Genomic DNA, 22,284 nt, shown 5'->3' on the forward strand with positions numbered 1-22,284 from the left:
GAAGAAGAAGAAGAAGAAGAAGAAGAAGAAGAAGAAGAAGAAGAAGAGGAGGAGGAGGAGGAGGAGGAGGAAGAAAAAGAAGAGGGAGAGGAAGAAGGAGGAGGAGGAAGAGGAGGAGGAAGGGGAAGAGGAGAAGGAGGGGTAGGAGAAGAAGAAGATGAAGAAGAAGAAAAAGGAAGAGGGGGAGAAGGGAAGAGGAGAACTTGGCAAAGCTACAGACCATGGACAGACATTGCATAGAGGCAAATTTGGGCTAGATGTTGGGAGAAACTTCCTAAACATTGGCATTCTCCAAAAGTGGAAGGGGCTGACTCCTAGAGATAGTCAGTGCCCTCTGACTAGAAGTCTCCAAGCAGATGTTGAGTGACCATTACTTGGGGATATTGTAAAAGAGACTCTTGTTCAAATGCTCGTTGGATCAGATGGCTCCCAAGGTCCCTTCCAGTGTGGGATTCTCATTCAAAAATCTATCTTCCCATACAGTTTAACTTAGATTGGAGCCCTTGTTACTCAAGCAGCCTAGGTTAGTCCCTGGGAGACTGGATGGTGGAGGAGAGGGTTTGGAAACTCAGGTCCCTGCTTTTCCCTTCTCTCTGAAAAAAGTTGGGGCCCAGAGAGCAGATCTGTTCCAAGTGCCCAGGCTTAAGTCCCTCCAAGAGGGAGGCCTATGACTTTAATCTAATTTCATTAGAGAATTTCATAGCTGGTCAACTAGTTCAACTCATATCTTTGCAAAAATCCTCTTTACCATATCCCCAAGTGCCCATTTGGAACTGCGATTGAATACTTCCAGAGCTGGAGAAATCACTACTTACCAGAGAAATCAATTCCAATTTTAGACATTCTAATGTATTTGAATTTCTCCCCTTTTAATAATCTGAAATTTGACTGCCTTTAACTACTACCCACTGATTTTTTCCCTATCCAACTTGGTGGTGACATGAAGAGATCTCAGGAGCTGGAGTCAGGAAGACCTGAGTTCAGATCCTACTTACTGACTTTGTGACCCTGGTCAAGTCACTTAACTGCTGACTGCCTCAGTTTCTTTATCTGTAAAAAAAGGAATAAAAGTAGCACCCACCTCCCAAAATTGCTGTGAAGATTAAATGGGACAATATTTGTAAAGGGCCCACCACATAATAGGCATTTAATCAATACTTGTCCTGTCCTCTAGGGAAAAACGAAATAAATCAACTCCCTTTGCCTGTGACGATCCTTCAGATAATGGAAGATGACACTCAAGTCTCCTCACCCTTGACCAAATGTTCTTTTCACCAGGCTCAACCTCCCAGTGTATGGAATCTATGATCTATTAGAATTTAATAGAATCTATAGAACTGAAAGAGACCATCAAATCTGACCCCCTTCTTGGACAGAGGTAGAAGCTGGGGCCCTGAAGAGGTTGACTGATTTCTCCAAAGTCAGACAGGTAGTAAGGAACAGGGGCAGGATTTGAACCCAGGCCTCTAACTCCTCTCTTGATATTCTTTCCACTGCACCATGCTTTTCCCTTAATCAGACCCCCCTCCCTGTGCATGGCTTCCAGGCCTCTCCACTCCTAAGCTCCCACCCAAAGGACCTGATCTGTCCACCATTTCTCCCTTTCCCTCTTCCCCACCCCCAAGGTTCAGTTTGATCACACTTCTAAGATGATTTATTTAAACCTGGGGAGTGCAGGACTCATCACAATGCTCTGATTTTCCCTTTTAAAGGGATTGGATGCACTGGCCCAGCCATGCCTGTGTAATCCATTCATTCCTTCCAGGCTCAGCTCTGTGAGCCCATTCACTGGGGATGGGGGAGGGAGGAAGCTGGGGGGGGGTGGGGTGGGACTGTGGATACTGCAGGCAAACAGCTGAAGTGGACTCCTCGCTGAAGGGGGGGGGCTGGTAGAGTGGGGGGGGGTGGGGGGCAGCACTTAGGGCCTCTCCAGCTCTAGCATTCGATGACTCTAAGCACCATTCCTGTCTCTGCATCCTCAGAGAGGGCATTCTGATTTCTGAGCAATGGATTTAGAGTCAGAGGTTGTTTGCTATTCTGACTTTTCATGATGCCATTTGGGGTTTTCGTGGCAAAGACACTGGAATGGTTTTCCATTTCCTTCTCTAGCTTATTTTACAGATGAGGAAACTGAGGCAAACAGGGCTAAGTGACTTGCCCAGGGTCACACAGCTAGGAAGTGTCTGAGGATGAGTGTTTGTGACTCCAGGCCCAGTCATTTCCCCTCTCTAGGCCTCACTTTCCTGGCCTGTAAAATGAGGCATTGGACTCTGATCTCTAGGTGCTTTCCAGCTCTAAAAATCTGGCCTCTGATGCTAGATAAGTGGCTATGTTAGCTTCTTATGAACCTCAGTTTTCCCATATATAAAATGGGAAAAATTAAGCTGGATAACCATACAATCCTGTCCATCTCTTAAGTCTGTGGTCTAGGGAGGGAGCGTGGTGTAGGGGAGATCATTGCAGGCTTTACCATTCACTGCTTGCGTGAACAGTGACTTCTCTGGGCCTCAGGTACCTCATCTGTAAAATGAGGTCAATTCCAGCTTTAAAGCTGGGATGCATAATTCTGTCTTAACTTCTGCCCCCCAGCTCCTGGAAAGGAAAGATCCCTGGATTTGAGAGTCAAAAGGCTTGGGTTCAAATCCCAGTTTTGTTCCTGGCTAGTATTGTGACCTTGGGGGAAAAAATCCAACTCTAAAGAAATCATTTTGACTGGATGTCAAACTAAGTTCCTTTCCAGCTCTGGTGATTCTGTGGGTCCCTGTCTCCCAGCTCCCTCCTTCCCTCCCCTGTTTCACTGTGGCCTTTCCACACTGGGCCTTCTGCCTCAATTCTTATCTGCTGGAGTTCAGCCGTTCTCCTGATTTGCAGAGAGAGGATGGCAGCCATCTGAAGGCCAGCATGGCCAGGGCCAACAAGATAAGAGGCCTTCGAGCTCTGATTCATCAGCATTCCTTCCCCCTTCTGCTGCCCAGCCTGCTTTTAACTGTGGTCCCTGCTGCTGTTATGTGGGGTGCTTGGGTAGCCCTCATGGGTGCCCCTAGCCATTCTAAGTGAGACCCATTGCAGAGGGAGGCAGTCAGCTGAGTTCACAAGTCTATCCAGCTTTAAAACAAAAAGTGCAGAGCTCCTGGCTCCAATGGACGATTTGCATGTGATTTACATGCATTTGCATATGGCACAGAGGCCCTCACTCAAAGGATGTGAAATGAAATAAAATTAATTAATTAGTGCAGCCTTCCATAACCCAATAGTCAGTGCCTGACACAAATAAGAGACAGAGCTGACTTTTAAGGCGATAGATACAAGAAGTCATAGGCCAGAAGAAGGAGAGAGTGAAAGAGGGGAGTTTCTCATGAAGGGAAGTGGGAAGAGCCACTGGCCAGCCCAGCTTGCCTTCTTGTTCCTTCGCTCCTCATCCCCCGCCGTGAGAAGAAAACCAAACCCCACACATTTGGATCTGGACAGATCTCTGCTGCTGTTCTCAATCGACTCTCTGCTGGTTCTGAATCTTCCCTCATACTTTCCACCATGATTGGAATAGGCTCCATCTCCACATCTGCTCCTGGGTTCAAATCCCACTTGCTACCATTGTGACCTCAGGGAAGTAAGTCACTTTGTGCCTTTGGCCTCCGTTCTGCATCTGGTGGATGGTAGGCTCACCCTTCGGGTCCTTTTCAGCTCTAACTCTCTGTGTCTGATCAGAGGCCACCTCCTCCCACCCTCATTCCCTCCCTCCTTCAATCTCTCCCAGTTCTTCTCCTTAACCTCTCCTTGAACACTCTTTCTTGGACCATCATTATTTATGCACATGACATAGACTCTCCGTTAGATCAGAAGTTCATGAGGGCAGGAATAGTATCATTTTTCATTTCTGTTTCTCCAGTGCCAAGCACACATCTTATGCATAGCAAGCATGCAATAAATATTTGCCAAATTGAATTGAAGGGACCTTACATACCATCTACTCTGACCTCTTCCCTTCATAGATGTAGAGCTAGCAATTAAACCTGGGTTGCCTTTGCTCTTTCAACAACACTGTTCCATGGCTTTGAGCTACTCTGGGATGGGGTACACTGGCTCAGAGGCTGAAGAGGCATATGAAAGGTCTGGGGGAAGCTGCCCTTCCCCCAGGGTTGGGGAGCCAAAATGGCTTGAGGCTCCAGGTACTGTTCCATGCCCTGACAAATCACCCTGCTTGCAACACCCACACCCTTAGGATGTTATGTTATATATGACCACTCTCTGGGTGGTACAGCAAAGAAAGTGCTAGCTTTAGAGTCCAGGACAATTTGTGTTCATATTCTATCGCAAACATTTGCTAGATTGTAGGGCTTGGATAAGTCATTGAAATTTTCTTAACTGAAGTCTCCTTATCTATAAAATCAGGGGGATAATAATACCTGCAGGATCCATTATTCTTCATAGTGTTGTTGTGAGGACTAAATGAGATTTTATTGTGTGTGTGGTACTGTGAAAAAGTTAAAGTCTTATATAAATGCCAGCTCATTATTAATAGTATTAGTAGTAGCAGTAGTAGTAGTAGTAGCAGTAGTAGTAGTAGTAGCAGTAGTAGTAGTAGCAGTAGTAGTAGTATTAGTAGTAGTAGCAGCAGCAGCAGTAGTAGTAGTAGTAGTAGTAGCAGTAGTAGCAGTAGTAGTAGTAGTAGTAGTAGTAGTAGCAGTAGCAGTAGTAGTAGTAGCAGTAGTAGTAGTAGTAGTAGTAGTAGTAGTAGTAGTAGTAGTAGTAGTAGTAGTAGTAGTAGTAGTAGTAGTAGCAGTAGTAGTAGTAGTAGTAGTAGTAGTAGTAGTAGTAGTAGCAGTAGTAGTAGTAGTAGCAGTAGTAGTAGTAGCAGTAGTAGTAGTAGTAGTAGTAGTAGCAGCAGCAGCAGCAGTAGTAGTAGTAGTAGTAGCAGTAGTAGCAGTAGTAGTAGTATTAGTATTAGTAGTAGCAGTAGCAGTAGTAGTAGTAGCAGTAGTAGTAGTAGTAGTAGTAGTAGTAGTAGTAGTAGTAGTAATAGTGGCAGTGGTGGTGGTGGGAGTGGGAATAGTAGAGGTAGTAGTGGTAACAGTAGTAATCATCATTGTCACTATCATTGTAGCCAGAGTTGTAGTATTTGTGGTTGTTGTTTGGACTGGTATCATATCCCCCTATTATACTATGAGCTCCTGTTTAAACTTCCTATCTTACCTCATGCTTAGTGACAGTATTTACTAAACACTGCTGAAAGAATGAATGAAAGGCCTGGACTTAAGATCTCCGTTCTGTGGTCTGGCGTTTGTTGCTCATGGGGTAACATCCGCTAGACTCTCTGTTAGGGCAGACTGGAAAATCTGTTTTCCAAGGAGATATGGCTTCTGACCCTCTGTCTCAGCTGCCAAGATCTGTGGTTGGTTAAACGAGGGATCTGGGAATATCTGGCACTGGGGGTTTTGGGATGTCAGACAATGAAAAGTGCTGGGGATAGGCATCCAATGTTCCCTAGAAATGTTCAGTGAGTGGGATGGGGATGGGGCAGGGAGAGCATTATGGCAGAATTTTGCTTTGTGAGCCCTACTAAGTTTGAAGGGTGAAGGTCTTCTCGTAGCCTACGCTTCCTATGAATTCTCACCATCAAACCCTGGTCTCCCTTTCTTTAACATAGAAGAGGTAGTGAGTTTAGAGGCACAAGTCTCGAGCTTGAATTATGGTTTTGCTGCTTGTTCCCTTGGTAACCTTGCTAAAGCTTTCTCTCTCTAGGCCTCAGTTTCCTCATCTGTAAAATGTATGATCTATAGATTTTCTCAATTAACTGGTCATTGATTCATTTAAGAAACATTTCTTAAGTGGTAACTGTGTTCAGGATCCTGTGCTTAGCATTGAGGGAGGCAGAGTTGAATAAATGATGATTCAGAGATAAACCAAAGATTCTCCCCTTACGGAACTTATAGTCTAACACAGGGATGCACTATAAATACACAGAAACACAATCCACAATATTTCATGTTGATCATGTCAGAGAGGTGCAAAGTGCTCTGAGAGAGAGAAATTAGGAGGTGGGGGAAGAAAGGAGAGGAGGAGGCTGTTACCAACCAGCACAGTCATGAAAGCTTTCCTGGAGGAACTGACATTTATTTGGGCAAGGCATTCCAGGCACAGGAAATATGATGGACAAAGGCACATAGGTGAGAGAATACGGCATGTTTATGGGGGCAGAAAGGAATTCACATTGGCTAGGGCCTAAAGGACAAGGAGGGGAGTCGTATGGAAGAAGATCGGAAAGATAGACCCAGTGCTAGACAAGAGGGAAAGAAACCTTGAATGCTAGGGCAATAAATCTGACCTTGACTCAGCATGGAGTATGGAGTAAAGTTCTGAACTTGAAAGAGCTGGGTTCTGCTTCTGCTTCTGCTATTACTAAGATGTATGACCATGGGTTCAGTCACTTATACTTTCTGAGCCTCAGTTTCCTTATCTCTAAAATGGAATGCAGTTGGATTTGCTGGCTCCAAAAATCAGATTGATGATCCTACATCCTCTCTCTGGGCTTCGGTTTTCTCCTATGTAAAATGGTATCTGAGGTTCCTTTGAGATCTAAATCTACAAGCCTATATCCCCTCTGGACCTCAGTTTCCTCATCTGTAAAATGAGATGGCTTTTCAAGTCCCTCTTCCAGGTGTAGATATCTGATACTAGGATCCTATGCTCAGAGAGGAATAGGGAGCCAATGTAGACTTTTGAAAAGAGGGGTGATGTGGTCAGCTATACTTACTACCCTTATTTGGAAGATTAGTCAACAAGTGGTGTAAAGGAAATATTGGAGAGGGTCTAGAGGGAAGGCAGGAAGACCTCCCTACTGCAACAGTCCAAGTCATCCTCCCCTTCCCCCACTCATCTCCCTTTCAGGGTGATGTTGTGGAGAGGCATGTGTTCCTGACAGCAGAGAGCAGGAGTTAATTTCTTCCAGCCCTCTGGCCATGTGCTAATGAGATACCAGCACAGCATGTGTTATCCAAGTGGCTCTTTTACACACCATGGAAACTTGCAGCTGAGTGATTCAGCACAAGGAGATTTTGACTTGCTGCTGTGTATCACCCTGGGCCCAGCTTCCTAATCCCTCTTGGTCAGGAAGCTTCCAGAAGGCAAGGAACCTATTTAGGTAGGTCTGAGGCAGCAGGATGTGAAGGAAAGAGCCCCAGCCTGAGTTAGAAAATGTGTTGACAGCCCTACTCTGACACCAACTGTGTAAGATGGAGCAAAGTCACAACCCTCTGAGTCTGTTTTTCCATCTGTACAATGGAGATGATTATACCTGCATTTTGTAAGCAACCAGGCTGTTGTGAGGAAAGCACCTTGTGAATGCTGAAATCAGAGACAATGTTTATTCTGTAGGGTTCCCAGCATAGTCTGATGCACCAAAAGCTGTGTAGATGGAGAGTAGTTGAGAGTAATTGTACTACTCTAGTCTCAACTAACATCCCATCTTCTACAGAAAACCTTTCCCAACCCCTCCTAATTCCAGTACATTCCCTCTGTTAATTATTTCCTATCTATCCCATATGTCACTTACATTGTAGATTTTTTTTTGCATGTTATCTCTTCCATTAGACTGTAAGCTCCTTGAGGGCGGGGCCAGTCTTTTGCCCCTTTGTATCCTCAGCATTAAGCATGGTGCCTGACATATAGTAATCACTTTAATAAATTTTTACTATTGACTGATTGAAATCCCCCCAGTGCCTACCTTAGAGTGTGCCTAGATTGTCTTCAAGGAACTCCCAAATCAATTATAGTTTAGAGGCAGGCACACAAGCCTAGGAATTTGATAACTCAGGATCAAATTCTGCTCCTACATTTATTGCTGATAGGCAGGTAGGTGACACAATGGATAGAGCACTGAGCCTGGAGTCAGGGAGACCTTAGTTCAAATTCAGCCTCAGATACTTACTAGCTGTGTGACCCTAGGCAAGTCACTTAACCTCTGTCTTCCTCAGTTTCCACAACTGTAAAATGAGCTGGAGAAGGAAATGGCAAACCACTCCAGTATCTTTTCTAAGAAAGTCCCAAATAGGGTCATGAAGAGTCAGACATGACTGTAAAACAACTGAATAACAATGACACATATTCCTCTAATCTCCAGGACTCAGCAACTAAATCATGACTGAGTCATAAAATGTGCTGGTAGAGAGGGTTCTTATTCTGGGGGTTCATGATGATGAAGAAATTCTTTGATTACCCATGTAAAGATGAGGAGATTGAAGCTCAGCTTGGTTAAATGACTTGCCCAGGGTCACACAGTTATATGTGTCAGGAACCCAGGGCTCTCCTGATTTAAGGCCCAGAGCTTTTCCCATTATACCATGAAGCCTTAATTGTGACATGAGAGACTTAGGTGAAGAGATCTCTAAAGTCTATCATTCCAGGCCTGACATGGCACTGATCTTATTAATAACTTGGCAGTTTCTGAGCAGGTTCCAAGCTTGGGGTAATACATTGAATTTGAAATAAGAATTATACTTGAATCTCAGCTCTTTGTGATCTTAGCAAGTCAGTTAACCTATCTGGGCCTCAGTTTCTCTATCTGTATAAAGGAAGGGTTATAATTGAATATAAATGCTGCTCAATTACAAAGAACAAGTTTGGCTCCTAGGAAGAGATCCTTTGCAGAGATGATGGTGAGGGTCCACGGGTACAGAGCATTACATAATGTAAGTGTAAGATTTTTTCAACATATTGATTGGTTTCAATGATTTTTTTCTTTTCCTTTTTTTGATAAAAATTATATGAAATGGTTCTCTAGGGGTGGAGGAGGGGAGGATCCCAGGAAATGTAAAATTTAGGAAATGTAAAAACAAACCATATCAATAAAAATTTTCTTTTAAAAATTCAGAGGGCTGGACTTCTTGATTTCCAAAATCCTTTCTAGCTTTAAATCCTAGAAACTTATGATTCTGTAAACCTCATAGTGATTGATTTAAGCTACTCTCAGTCACCGATACCTTAGTCTATGTGTGTTTTCTGGATTTTATTTTAATTGTCAGGAGAAGGGAGAGATTCTGAGGCCACTGGGTAAGTGAAAGGGTTTCAGAGGTAGTAAAAGGGATCCAGGGATAGATTTTTAAGGACAGTCGGAATCAGCTTTGCTGCCAGGCAAACAGCCAGCAAGGCAACCCTCAGGCACAGTTCTTGGAGACAAAGTGGTCTTGTTGTCCCTAGAAGGGACAACAGTCTTTTTTGGCCCCTAGAAGGCATGAAGAAGACTGGGTGGTGTACAGCCCAAAGAAAGCTAATGAGGATTAGATCTGGACTGAGAACTGAATCAGGCTTTGGAGCTCCCCTCCCATGGCCCTTAGGAGCAGCACAAACCCTAAGTATGCTCTGGGCTGGGGATAGCTTACCCTGTACCAGACGATCTCTCGCATCCGGCCGTCAGTCTTAAAGTTACATTTCAATGTCACAGCATCTCCAACCACTACTGGAGGAAGTGGCTCGATGCTGACAGTCAGGTAGCCTATAATGGAATAAGAGAGAGGAGAGAGAGGTGAATGAGGATGAGGTGGTACAGAGACAGTCTGAGGGGGGATGCACAGCCCCTTCCCTCAGGGAGTCTCCAGTCTGAGGGGGGGGAGGATGCACAGCCCCTGCCCTCAGGGAGTACCCAGTCTGAGGGGGGATGCACAGCCCCTGCCCTCAGGGATCCCCAGTCTGAGGAGGGATGCACAGCCCCTGCCCTCAGGGATCCCCAGTCTGAGGGGGGAATGCACAGCCCCTATTCTCAAGGGGCTTCCAGTCTTGACTGAGTGGGGAAGACATGAAGTATCGCCATACACCAGGACATTTAAAAACAAAAAACACATCAATAAGTACAGAACAAGGTGGGTCAGCTCATCTAGAATTGGGTGGGAGGAGAGCCAGGGGCTGGCAGTGGAGCTGGTTCCCCTTCTTTTCTCACAAGTTTTTTACTCTATCCCTCCACCCTGGACTTTAATCAGTCATTAATTTCATCATTTTATCACTCATTCAATGAAATTTTATTAATGATCTAGGTCCTGTGTGTATCACTGCGGGGCATTCAAAGACATGGGGACCCTGCCCTCTTGGGGCTGATAGTCTATTAGAGAATTCAGGGAGACAAATACGATACAAATTAGAATGAGGTTGATGCTCAAAACCATTCCAAAGTGCTATGAGATCAGGCAAAGGAGAAGGATTAGCACCAGCTTGGGGGAGGAGAGCATCAAGGAAAACCTCATGGAAGAGGTGGCATTGGTGATGAGCCTTGAAGGATGAGCAAAATGTCAACTGGCATAGGGTACAGAGTGAACTAAAGGGGAAGAGCTTGGGAGCATTTGGGGGATAGTATGTAGCACAGTTTACCTGGAATATAGATTAAATGAAGAAGAAGAATAGTAGATAATGCATGAAAACTAGGTTGGACCTAGATTATGAAGGACCTTGAATAGTGGGCTCAGAAAAAAGGAAAGAAATAAGCATTCATTAATGTAATGTACTAATATGAACCTATGTGCCAAGCACTGTGCTAAGTGACCACCCTGGGAAGGAGATGCTATTATTATTCCAACTTTACAGATGATCAAACTCAGACAGAGGTGAAGTGACTTGCCCAGGGTCACACAGCCAGTAAGTGTCTGAGGTCAGATTTGAACTCTGGTCTTCCTGATTCCAGGCCCAACGCTCTATCCACTGTACCATCTGTTGTTCAGTCACTTTTTTTCAGTCCTATCTGCCTCTTTGTGACCCCATCTGGGGTTTTCTTGGCAAAGATACTGGGGTGGTTTGCCATTTCCTTCTTCAGCCCATTTTACAGATGAGGAAACTGAGGCAAACCAGGTGAAGTGACTTGCCCAGGGTCACACAGCTCCTAGGTGTCTGAAGCTAGATTTGAACTCAGGTCTTCCTGACTCTAAGCCTGGCTCTATCCACTGTACCACCTAGCTGCCTGAGTGTACATTTTCAAGTGTACCATATTGCTTTCCAAGAAGCAGGTGTGGTAGTGGATAGAATACTGGATTTGGAGTTAGGAAGACCTAGGTTTGAATTCTACATCAGATACTTACTAGCTATGAGACCTTGGGCAAGTCATTTTCTTCTGGAATCGCTTCCTCTTTATCCTTTTTTGTACAGTTATTGACATATTGTCTCCCCCATTGGAATGGAAGCTTTTACCCTTCTCTCTATCCCCAGCACTTGGTATAATGACTTGTACATAGTGACCCTTAAAAAAGTGCTTGCTGACTTCACTTGAGTAAAATGAGACTGGCAGAAGTTAAGAGGATCCCAGAGGGGTATCTAGGTAGCACAATGGTAGAACACTGGCCCTGGAGTCAGGAAGACTTTGGGTTCAAATCTAGCCTCAGACACTTACTAGCTGTGTGACCTTGGACAGGTCACTTAGCCTCGACTGCCTAAAAAAAATTTAAAAAAGAGAGTCCCAGAGTCCCCAAGCTGCTATATATTTGAGGCAGGACTTGAATCTAAGTTTTCCTGATTCTGAGACCAGTACTTTAGCCATCAGAGTACAGTGCTTCTCCTTTCCTGTCTGGACCTCTGTTTCCTCCTGTGTAAAATGAAAGGGTTGGATTAGATTTTTCCCTAAAGCTCCTACTAATTCTAAGATCCTGGTTTCAGAAAAAAATAAAGTGTACTTTGAATATCTGATGGCTGAGGTAATTTGGAAGAAAGGCCTCCTTTGGTCAGGCCAGACTTATGAACACAAGACACACTCTAGACCAATGGCGTCATATCGGAAGGTCAAGGTCTTGATTCTACTTTGCAAGTCATCTGGCTTCTCTGGGTCTTGGTTTGCTCCCCTTTAATATGAGTTGAATTTAATTATCGCTAAGGGGCCCGTCTACTTCTAACATTCTGTGGTTGTTAATTATAAAATATCCTTCTTATACCTTTTTATATATTCTGACAGTTGGCCAACGAATTGTTCTCCAGGGTCTGGGCATCTGGGAGCATTATGAGTAGGAAAGAGCTCAGGACTTACACTAACAAAACCAGGTTCTGAGCTCTCATTTTGCAGCTTCCTGACTATGTGATGATGGATAAGTAACTTAGTGCCTTGAACCTCCCCTGAGCTGGAAAGAGATTGTAGGGACATGTCTCCACCAAGAGCTAATTTGATTAGCGACTCAGTTTTTAGTCCTTGGTTCTTACCCTTGGACTCTAGTAGCTTGGTGCTGGTTCCTTCTCCTCTCCCTTCTTCCCTTTCTAATTATGAAGCCTTTAAAGATACAGAAAAAAATGCTTGCTGTCCAATATTCTCAGTAAGCCCCAAATTAGCCAGAGAGGTCACCTCCTCTTCCTGAAGGAGGGGAAGAAGGACAAGTACACCAGCAGCCTGGCTTGCTTTGACATAAATCAACTGAGGTGGATGCAGATGGTGAGATCGTGTTTTCTCTTCGGGACTTGGAGAGGCAAACTAGGGGTGGAGACAAGGAAAAGGCAGCTTGCAATGTCAACACTTGTTAGTGGTCAGGGAGTCACAGGTGTATTTCTGGTGGGAGGAGAGAATGCTGGCAGCCCTATTTGTTGTGACTGCTAATGATAGTACCCAGTTATCACAAACTCAGAAGGTGTGAGCATTTGGGACTGGGCTTCATGGAGGCATTCCAAAAGCATCCAGAGCTTTAGAAGAGCCAAACTCAGAGAAAAAGAAATCAGACAAACTTACACCTAGTAAATTGTCAATGATGGCTAAACATGGGATTAGTCAATGTTGGTGAGGTTGTGGTAAGTCAGGTCCATTGATATGCTATTGGTGGAGCTGTGGATTGGTCCAACCATTCTGGAAAGCAATTTGGAGTTATGTAGAGAAAATGACTACAATGGTCATACCCTTTGATCCAGAGATCCCTCGACTAGGTATACATACCAATGAAGTCAAAGACAGAAAGAAAAGTTCTATATATTGTAAAATAGTCATTGTAGCACAAAACTGGAAACAAAATAGGTGCCCATTGTTTGAGAATGGCCAATAGCATTGTAATCTATGAATTCAGTAGGAAATGACTGTGCCATAAGAAAAGATGAAGATGAAGAATTCAGAGGATTATGGAAAGACTTTAATGAACTGATTCACACTGATCTCAATAATGTAAATGGAAAAAAAAACCCACAGCCCCTCAGCCCCCCCACCCCCCAAAAAAACCACCTGATTGTTCTTTAGTTATAGTGATTAAGCTTGGTCTCAAAAAGAATAAATGAGAAAATGTATCTCTTCTCCTTTCTTGCAGATGTAGGAAACCTACATGTATGGAACATTGCATATACTTTCTGATTTAGTAGATGTATTTGTTAGTTTTGCTGACCTATGGTCTTTTTTCTTCTTTTTTCTCAAAGGGTAAGACAGAGGGGAAGGATATATTCAGAAATAAATGCAACAGGAAAATAAAGATATCATTGTTTTTTTTTTCATTAAAAGAAAAAGGAAACCAACCCTTGGGCTACTAGGAGAACCCCATTTAGGATGTAGGTGGAAAGAGAGCATGGTATAAGGGGAAGAGAACCAAATTCAGAGACATAGCCTCTAAGGACAAATCACTGGTAGCTATGCTAATTATGACCTGAGTGAATTTAGGCATGTTATCTGGGCTTCAGATTCTTTATCAGTGAAATAAATGAGTTGGACTAAGTTATCTAATCTAAGATCTTTTCTTGTCTTAAATCATATTATGCCACATCCCTCCTCCCACCTTTAGTCAATCCTTCAATTCTCATGAGCCTCACCTTCTCTTGGTTCCTTTTCCATCTGTCAGAGGCCATACAGGTTTCTCATTTTAGTTACCCCAACCTCATCTGCAAATCATGACCAATCTAGGGACCATTCCTCGGAGCCCAGGTCTGATGCTGTCTCAGGAGGCAGTGAGCTCTCCATCTCTGGTCTTCAAGAGAAGGGTTGAGGACTACTTTGAGGTGGGTTCTCCTGCCCATAAGAGTGTTGGATTAGAAGCCTTCTGATTTCTGAATTCCAGTCCTCGAATTTACTATATAATCTGAGAAAAGTCACTTTCCTTCTCTGGGTCTCGGTCTCCTCATCTACTCAGTGAGGAGGTTGGAATAGATGAGCTCTAAAGTCTCTATGATCCTATAATCTTGGAAGATGCTGAGTCGAGGTCTAAATTATTATTGACAACTTCCAGCTCTGAAATTTGATGAAATAATGTTTATAAAGTGCTCTGCAAATCATAAAATACTATATAAGGCCAGATAGTATGGTGATTATATATATATATATATATATATATATGTGTGTGTGTGTGTGTGTGTGTACACATACTGACATATAAACATGTGTTTATGTGTTAAATACAGTTTTTATGTTAAATATGTTAAATACAGTTAAAATACAGATTTTAACTGACTTGTTATTTCATCATAAGGGGAAACTTGATGATAAAATTCCCTCAACAAATTCAACCTGTTTTGCAACTTATACTGTCAGACAATTGCTTGGGCATACTGCAAAATTAAGTGTCTTGTTCAAAGGCACACAGGTAGTAAAGAGCAGAGGTAAGATTTGAACTCAGGTGCTGAGATACCAATGTGATCACTCCAAAGTCAGTATTCTTTCTAATACCATTATAGTCTCAGTGCTGCTAAGGATACTGAGAGATTAAGTGCGTTTCCCAAGGAAAGTCAACGTGTTTCACAGGTAGGACTTGAACCCAAATCTTCCAGAATAAAGGTCAGCACTCTCTCATGTCATTGTCATCATCACTATTATCATGTCCCTTGCTCCAGGTGGATTCCGGTATCTAAAAGCTAGGAATTCTGTGTTTTAGTGAGCTAAGACAAGGGTAGGAATCCCGATTTAAGGTAGGCACTTAAGTGAACCAGATCTAGAAGGTGGAGGTCACGGTAGACTTGGGAGGGGCCAAGAACCAAGTATCAGAGTAAAGCCTTAAAAAACAATGTGCATAGTAGACAGCCAAGAAGATAGGGAGTAAATTGACCTAGTTCAGTTCCTATCTCAGACACATGCTGGCAGTGTGGCCAGAGATGATTAACTTTTCCCCTGGGCAACTCTTCTTCAGATCAGCTTCTTCAGGCTGAGTTTTCTCAGTTATAAAATGGAGATATAAATATTTGCACTCCCTACCTCACAGGGTTGTTTCAAGGAACATGCTTTGTAAGCACTAGATTATTATAGAAATGTGAGTAGTTATTATCATCAAAGCCAGGCAGATGTCATAAGTTGGAGGGGACATGTACTGATGTGCTGTCATCTGCCTTGGTTAGACAGATTCAAGAAGGATTTAGATAAATTCCTTCGTGGTAGATCTATATCAGATGATGAAAGTATTAAAGGGGCTGCTTTGGGACACATTGCCAATCTAAAAATCTTATTTCATTAAGAAAAAACAGTTACCCTGATCAGGATGGGGACCTGGAAAGACCTACTGTATAAGTATCAATGGACATAACTAGAGATGTTCAGCCTGGAGAAAAGAAGACTGAGTGGGGGGAGGGATAACAGTCTCCAACTATTTGGAGGATCATCACTCACAAGAGGGATTATACTCACTCTATGTAGCCTCAGAAATCCTCTGAGCTAGGAGCAATGGATGAAAGCTTCATGAGGCAGACTTCTGAGCAATGTAAAGAAAAACTTCCTAACAATTTGAGCTGTCCACAAGTGAAATGGACTTCCTTGGGAGATAATGGGGTCCCTATTCATTAGCAGTTTTCAAGGAGACTGGAGGAACTCTTGCTAGGGATATTGTAGGGGGAATTTCTGCTCAGGCTCAGGTCAAATTAGATGGTCTCTGAGGTCCCTTCCAGTTTGAAGATTATTTCTTCAAGGTCATGCAGTAAGTCACATCTTATAAACATTCAGGGAAATAGACATGAAGGATGAACAAGGAGGATTTGTTGTTAATGGTCTTCTGACTCATTTAGGAAATTTCTATATTTAAAAATTTTTTGTTATCTTTTTGTTTATATCATCTACATTTCCCCATGTAATTTTCTCCTTTTACCTTTCCAGAGAAGCAGCTCTTGTTATGACAAAGTTTCTTTGTTTTGGTTTGTTTTTATTTTTGGGGGGGGGAGAAAGAGGAAAAAATTCAACAAAATTAATTAACACATTGAAAAGGTCTGACAATGCAATGCAATAGTCTACATCTGTGGGTTACTTCTTGTGAAGGACCAGGGGGAAGAAGGAAGGCATGGGAGTGTTTGCTCATATCTCTTTTTCTGGGGGGGAATCAAGCCTGGTCTTTATAATTTTGCAATATTCCATTTCAGTTGTTCTGTTTTTGTTTCCTTTTTACATTGTTGTGGTAATTGTGAGTATTGCCTTGCTCCTGCTTAACTTCATTGTTCATTAGCTCACATGAGTCCTTCGATGTTTCTCTGAATTCATTACGTTCATCATTTCTTATAGCACAGTGATGTTCCATTGCATTCATGTACCACAATTCATTTAGTCATTCCTCAATCAAGGAGAATCTATTTTGTTTCCAGATTTCTTGGTACCACAAAAAGTACTGTGAAAAATATTTTGGTGTATATGGAACCATTGTTTTTGTCAATGACTTTTTGGGGGGTATATGCCTAGTATTGAAATCTCTGGGTCAAAAAGTATGGGAATTTTGGTAATTTTATTGGCATTATTACAAATTGTTTTCCATTATGGCTGTACCAATTCACAACACAACACAACACGTATTAGTGTGCCTGTCTTTCCACAACTTCTCCAACATTGACTTTTCATCTTTTGTAATTTTTGCCAGTTTTCTAGGCGTGAAGTCAAACCGTAGGGTTGTTCTGATTTATATCTCTCCTCATATGGTTTTTCATGGTTTTATATTCTTTTGAGAATCATTTATTTATATTCTTTGACTATTTATCCATTAAGGAATACTTTAGAGGTTATATATTTCTCTTACATTTTGGATGTCAAATTCTTATCAGAGATATTTTGAAACTAAGATTTTTTTCCCTAGTGGTTTCTCCTGGGACAAGGAACTAATTGAAAGACTACAGCCTAGAAGATAAGGACAGTACAGGAAGGCAATTTTCCTCTCCCTTTGCACTGCCTGCCTTCCCTTAACCCAACCCATTGCAGCTGCTAAACTGAGAGTAAAACTGAACCAAGTCACTTAGCCATCATTTAGCCCAGACTCCACATTTTCCAGAGGGAGATACTAAAGCTTGTCACTTTTATCACACTCTTTAGCCCCTCTGAACCTTCTTTCCCTATTAATTCAATTCTATTTAATTCAGTTCAATTCAATGCAATCAAAAAGCATTTATTAAGTGTCTACTATGTACTATGACCTATGCTTCACAATGATAATACAAAGACAAAAATAGGATATTACCTGACCAACAAGAGTGTATTCTGGGAGGAGGAACATAATAGATCTACAGAGATAACTAAGTAGAATATGTATACTTGTATAAAAAAAGTAAATTGTAAAAAACGTAGAATTGAGGCAACCAGGAAAGCCTTTTTGTAGGAGCTAGTGCCAGGCATCCCAAGGTAAAGAGGGAGGTAGGTGGGATGATGAATTTGAGAAACAGCAAATTTAGCTGGACCAGAGACTATGTGATGAGGGCAAAAATGTGAAATGACTCTAGAAAGAGAGGTTGGTACCAGGGAGAAAAATGCTATTGTGACCTGTCAAAGGTCTCAATAGCTCACCCTACTACCAGAAGGAAAGAGCTAGAATCATAGAATTCAGAACTTGAAAGGACTTTGGAGTCCAGTCTTCTTGTTTTACAACTATGGAAACTGAGGCTTAGAGAGATGAAGTGATTCATCTGAGTCCACACAGATAATGCACAGCAGAGCCAGGATTCAAAGTCAGATACTACAACTCCAATCAATTAGATTAGATATAGAGTGTCAAGGCAAAATTCAAGGTTAAAGATCTGGAAGGAGGTCAGGGTATTAAATGATGGTGAGGCAGGAGCTGAGTAGGGTAAAGAACATGTTCGAGAGAGAATCCAAGGACAGGACTCTACCAAAATCTCCTGCTACTACACTATTCCCCTTCCCCCAACCCAAGAAAGCGCCAGAAGTTTCTCCATCCATTGAGAAAGTCAGAACAGGAAGAGGGAGTGACTCATTAGGCAGGCATATGAGCAGAGCCCAATTTAAGGTCTAGGCTAACCCTCCTACCACCATCCTTGGAACAATTGAGCACTACAAAAAAGAAGTGAATCTGGCCAATTAATTAGCCAGAGGGTAAAGACATCTCTCTTTTTTTATCAGCATTAAATTTGCCACAAATCAGCTCCAGTGTGTGTTCCCCTCCTCTCCCCCCGCCCCCCAAGCTATATTGAGAAGCCAGATCGGGAGCCGAGACGGATTCATCTTAACTAAACACTTCATTATTCTCAATGGCTCCATCACTCTCCCCCTCTATCTCTGACAGCATTTACACTACTCCCGTTAACATACATTTAGCAAAATCACAAGCAATATTTAGCAACCAGGCATCTACCCAATGAGCTGATGAAAAATAATTCTCCCATCCAGAATCTTGTCTCTTGATGCTCCTCACCCTCCTCTCTGGTCTTTGCATTTGGTGAAGAGTATGCTTAAGCGGATGGTCCTTGGTCAGCCCTATGCTTAGAGATAGTAGATGGCTACCTGTGTGGTGGGATGTTAGGGGCAGCACAAGGTCCTGCCTGCTCCCCAAATGTCTCTTCTATTGGATTGCCATGTCATTAGAGTCAACAAAGGTGAAGTCATTGTCTCTAGAAGACTTTTGTTAAAACGTGAACCTTTCCTGGAAACAGCTCTAGACATCTCTTATTAGCACAGATTCAGCTTTCAGATTAGATAAGCATGACTTTATAAAACATCACATCCTGACCTGGTACAGGGCCAGAAAGCATTCTCTAATGGACATACCTAATTGGACATGTCCGGAGTCTGCACTAGGTTATTTTCTTATGTTAATATCTCCCAAATCCATCCCTTCTTCTCCACTCACACACCCACCACTGTACTCTAGGCAGGCTTTCATCCTTTTTCCCCTAGGCTGTTGCAAATGTCTCCTAATTGGTCTCCTCCTTGCCTCCAATCTCCCTTCTTCAATTCATCTCCCACAGAGCTGCCAAACTGATATTCCAAAAACATACATCTGGTCATGTCACTCTCTTACTCAAAAATATTCAAATATCCTATTGCCTCCAGGATTAAATAAAACTCTTCAGCTGTAATAGATAAATAAGGTAGACTGAGGCACAAAAATTCCAAGCACAATCAATTCATCAGTAAAGCACACGTCACCAATAGGATTTCAGTTTCCTCTATAAGCTGAGACCCCAAATGAGGGGGGACACTTTTCCTTTATGTAGTTTTGGGGAGTATGAAACAATATGGTCGGTGACATCATGGTATAACTGAGACATAGGGATTGGTTACAGATCTGAGGCTCTGCAAGATTGGTTGGAAGTTAGGTCATAGGGGCTAGCAATGACTCCCTTCTTTCCTTGTGACTAAGAAGTGCTTACTATTCAGTTCACCTGTGATAATGACCCAGACTTTTGGACAGCAAATGGACATCCTTGAAGGATAGCTTGGTGGAATAAAGATATCAGACCTGATTCCCTTTCTTCCACACACATGTGCTAAGGTTAGCAAGATTCCTTGAAGCAAGGAGAACTGGATTTTTAAACTTAACCCATTATGGGCCAACTGAATCTCTGAACTAAGTTCAGAGACAGAGAACCATAACTTAAATAGTTACAGGACAAAATCAATTAATTGTAAATAAGATCAATAAATAAATATCCAAGAAATATCTCCTCACAGTCTAGTCTTCCTTCATTTATACTCCTTTACACCATTGGTTTTGGTCAAAGTGACCTGCAGGCTGTTTCTTGTCGACGGTATTCCATTTCCTGACTGTACATTTTGGATGGTGGTCCCCCAGGCCCAGGCTGCCTTCTTTCCTTGCTTTCACCTTGAATCCTTCAGCATGCCTTCTACTGTAGGCCATCATTCATCTCTCTTCCCACTTGTTAGTGCTCCCCCTGAAAAGCATTCTATGCTTTATGTTTCTTTAACTGTGATTGCAGTTGTACTGTGAAATGGAAAAAAAAATGTATTTCTAATCAGAGGTCCTGGGTTCAAATCCTAGCTCTGCCACTTATCAGCTATGTATCTTTGGGCAAATCATTTCTCTTCTCTATTCCTTAGTTTCCCCAACTGTAAAAATTACTAGATGATCTTAAATTTCCCTTCTTTCCCTAATCCTATGGTTCTATATCACATCCCTCTCTCCCTCACCCCACTATGGCCCCACCAGAATATTAACTTCTTGAGGAGAGGCATTTTTTTCTTTGTATCTCAAGCCTCTAGAATACTGCAAGGCCTTCATAGATAATTGCTGAATTGAGTGGATTTGAATTGATACATTGCTTTGGAACTGTTCTCAAGGATGTTCATGGATGTTCTAGATCAGGGTTGATGAGTCTGCAGCCTTGAGACCACATGTGGCCCTCTAGGTCCTCAAATGCAGCCCTTTGTTTGCACTTGGGCAAGTTTGGATTCAGCCAAAGGGTCACACTTGAGGAACTAGAAGGCCACATGTGGCCTTGAGGCTGCAGATTCCTCACCTCTGTTCTAGATTATGGGACCAGGGCAGGGAGTAGGTTTCCCTGATTAGCCAGGGGATTCTGTGAGAGCTTGGATTATTCCTTCTCTTTCTGTACCTTCTACAGACCTGGAGATGGGTCCCTGAGTCCAGTGGGTACTCAGCAATATTATGCCAACATCAGTAATGCCAGCAAACAAAATAATGGGTAGGTTAATAAATAAACACAATATACATACATACATACTTATATATGCCTTTACACAGACATATAATATGTATATGTGTAATGTGTATATATACAAATACCTACATATGTATATAATGTGTATATTTATATAATTATATATATTCCTCCATGTAACCATGCATATCCATATTACACACACACGCACATATACATACAAAGTAATTTCTGGGGAGGTAGAGAAAGGAGGGATCAGGAAAGGTCTTATATTGAAAGGAGAATCAGGAAAGGCCTCATACAGAAAATATCACTTGAAATGAATCTTGAAATAAACTAGAGATTCTAAAAAGCAGAAGTGAGGAGGGAATGCACACCAAGAATGGGGGGAGAGGGGCAGCTGGTGCAAAAGCGTGTAGGCTGGAGATCAAATGTCTTTTGTAAGGAATAGTAAGAAAGTCAATTTGGCCAGACCATAGAGTTCACAAAGGGCAGTAATATATAATATATATTACATATAATATATAATGAAAGAATATAAAGAAAGGGGAAGCTGAAGCCAGACTGTGATGTCTCAAATGGCAAATGGAGGAGTTTATATTTGATCCTGGAGGCAACAGAAAGGCATTAGAGCTCACATAAAGCAGTGGAGTGAGGTAATCTAGCCTACACTTTAGGATTTTGAATCTGGAGACTGTGGGGAGAATGAATCAGAGAGGGAAGAGACTTGAGGTAGGCAGGTCAGTCAAAAAGTTACTGCTCCCTAAGGCTAAAAATATGTAGAAACGAAAGGAGCAAAAGTTGTCCTTCCCATCGGAAACTTCTGGTTGACCATCCTGGCTTTGCTATTTGCTATTTGTGACCTTGGTCAAGACCTTCTGTGGACCTCAGTTCCCTCTTCATCTGTAAAATCAGACAGTTGGACTAGAAATCCCTAACGTCTCTTTCCAGTTCTCGATCCTATGACTGCCAATGGCAGGGTAGGCACCTTGTAGAAATTACCCAGGACCTTCCAGCCCTCTGTCCCTGGAACCTTTTGAAGTGGAGCTGGTGGACAGCAGTATCAGCTCTCCACTGGTTAGACTGAAAACCTGGGGTTGACCTAAAAGTACAGGAATGACATCAATTCCCAATGTCACCCAGCTCCTGAGGACCCAGGATTTATCTGCCCTCGATAACAAGAGTTCCATGCTCTACCACTTGTGAAAGAGAAGAGGTCACCCCTATCTCATGAAGATAAATACCATATCAGGGCAGTTATGACAGCCTCACTGAGCTCCCTGCACTGTGTAATTACTATCGTAATAAATATTATTACAACAAACCAATTACTGTAACAGCATCTCTTGGACAGGTACAGACGGTCGATTGAAATACATTTTCTCTGAGTCATTCTAACGGGTGCTTCCAAAGGTCCACTTTCTCCCCGTCAGGAGTTGGGGCTAGAGGTGAGCCAGGATCCCTAGAGTGATCCTTTAAGAAACAAAGCCCAAATAAATGGAGAGATGGTAGGAACATTGCAGGGACTCAACTGGCCAA

General features: G+C 42.5%; 1 protein-coding gene across 1 annotated transcript in view; it reads right to left on the reverse strand.

Moving 5' to 3' along the window:
* The window catches only part of IGSF21 (immunoglobin superfamily member 21), a 400,074-nt gene that overhangs the window by 238,274 nt on the left and 139,516 nt on the right, over window positions 1-22,284 (reverse strand). Inside the window, exon 2 of the mRNA XM_069078440.1 lies at window positions 9,375-9,487. Coding sequence (XP_068934541.1) covers window positions 9,375-9,487 — 113 coding nt within the window. The remainder of the gene's footprint in view (window positions 1-9,374; window positions 9,488-22,284) is intronic.

The sequence above is a fragment of the Petaurus breviceps genome, unplaced genomic scaffold, assembly GCF_028583685.1.
Source record: "Petaurus breviceps papuanus isolate PSGF00001 unplaced genomic scaffold, PetGlider_PUasm1.0 91041, whole genome shotgun sequence".
NCBI lineage: Eukaryota > Metazoa > Chordata > Mammalia > Diprotodontia > Petauridae > Petaurus > Petaurus breviceps.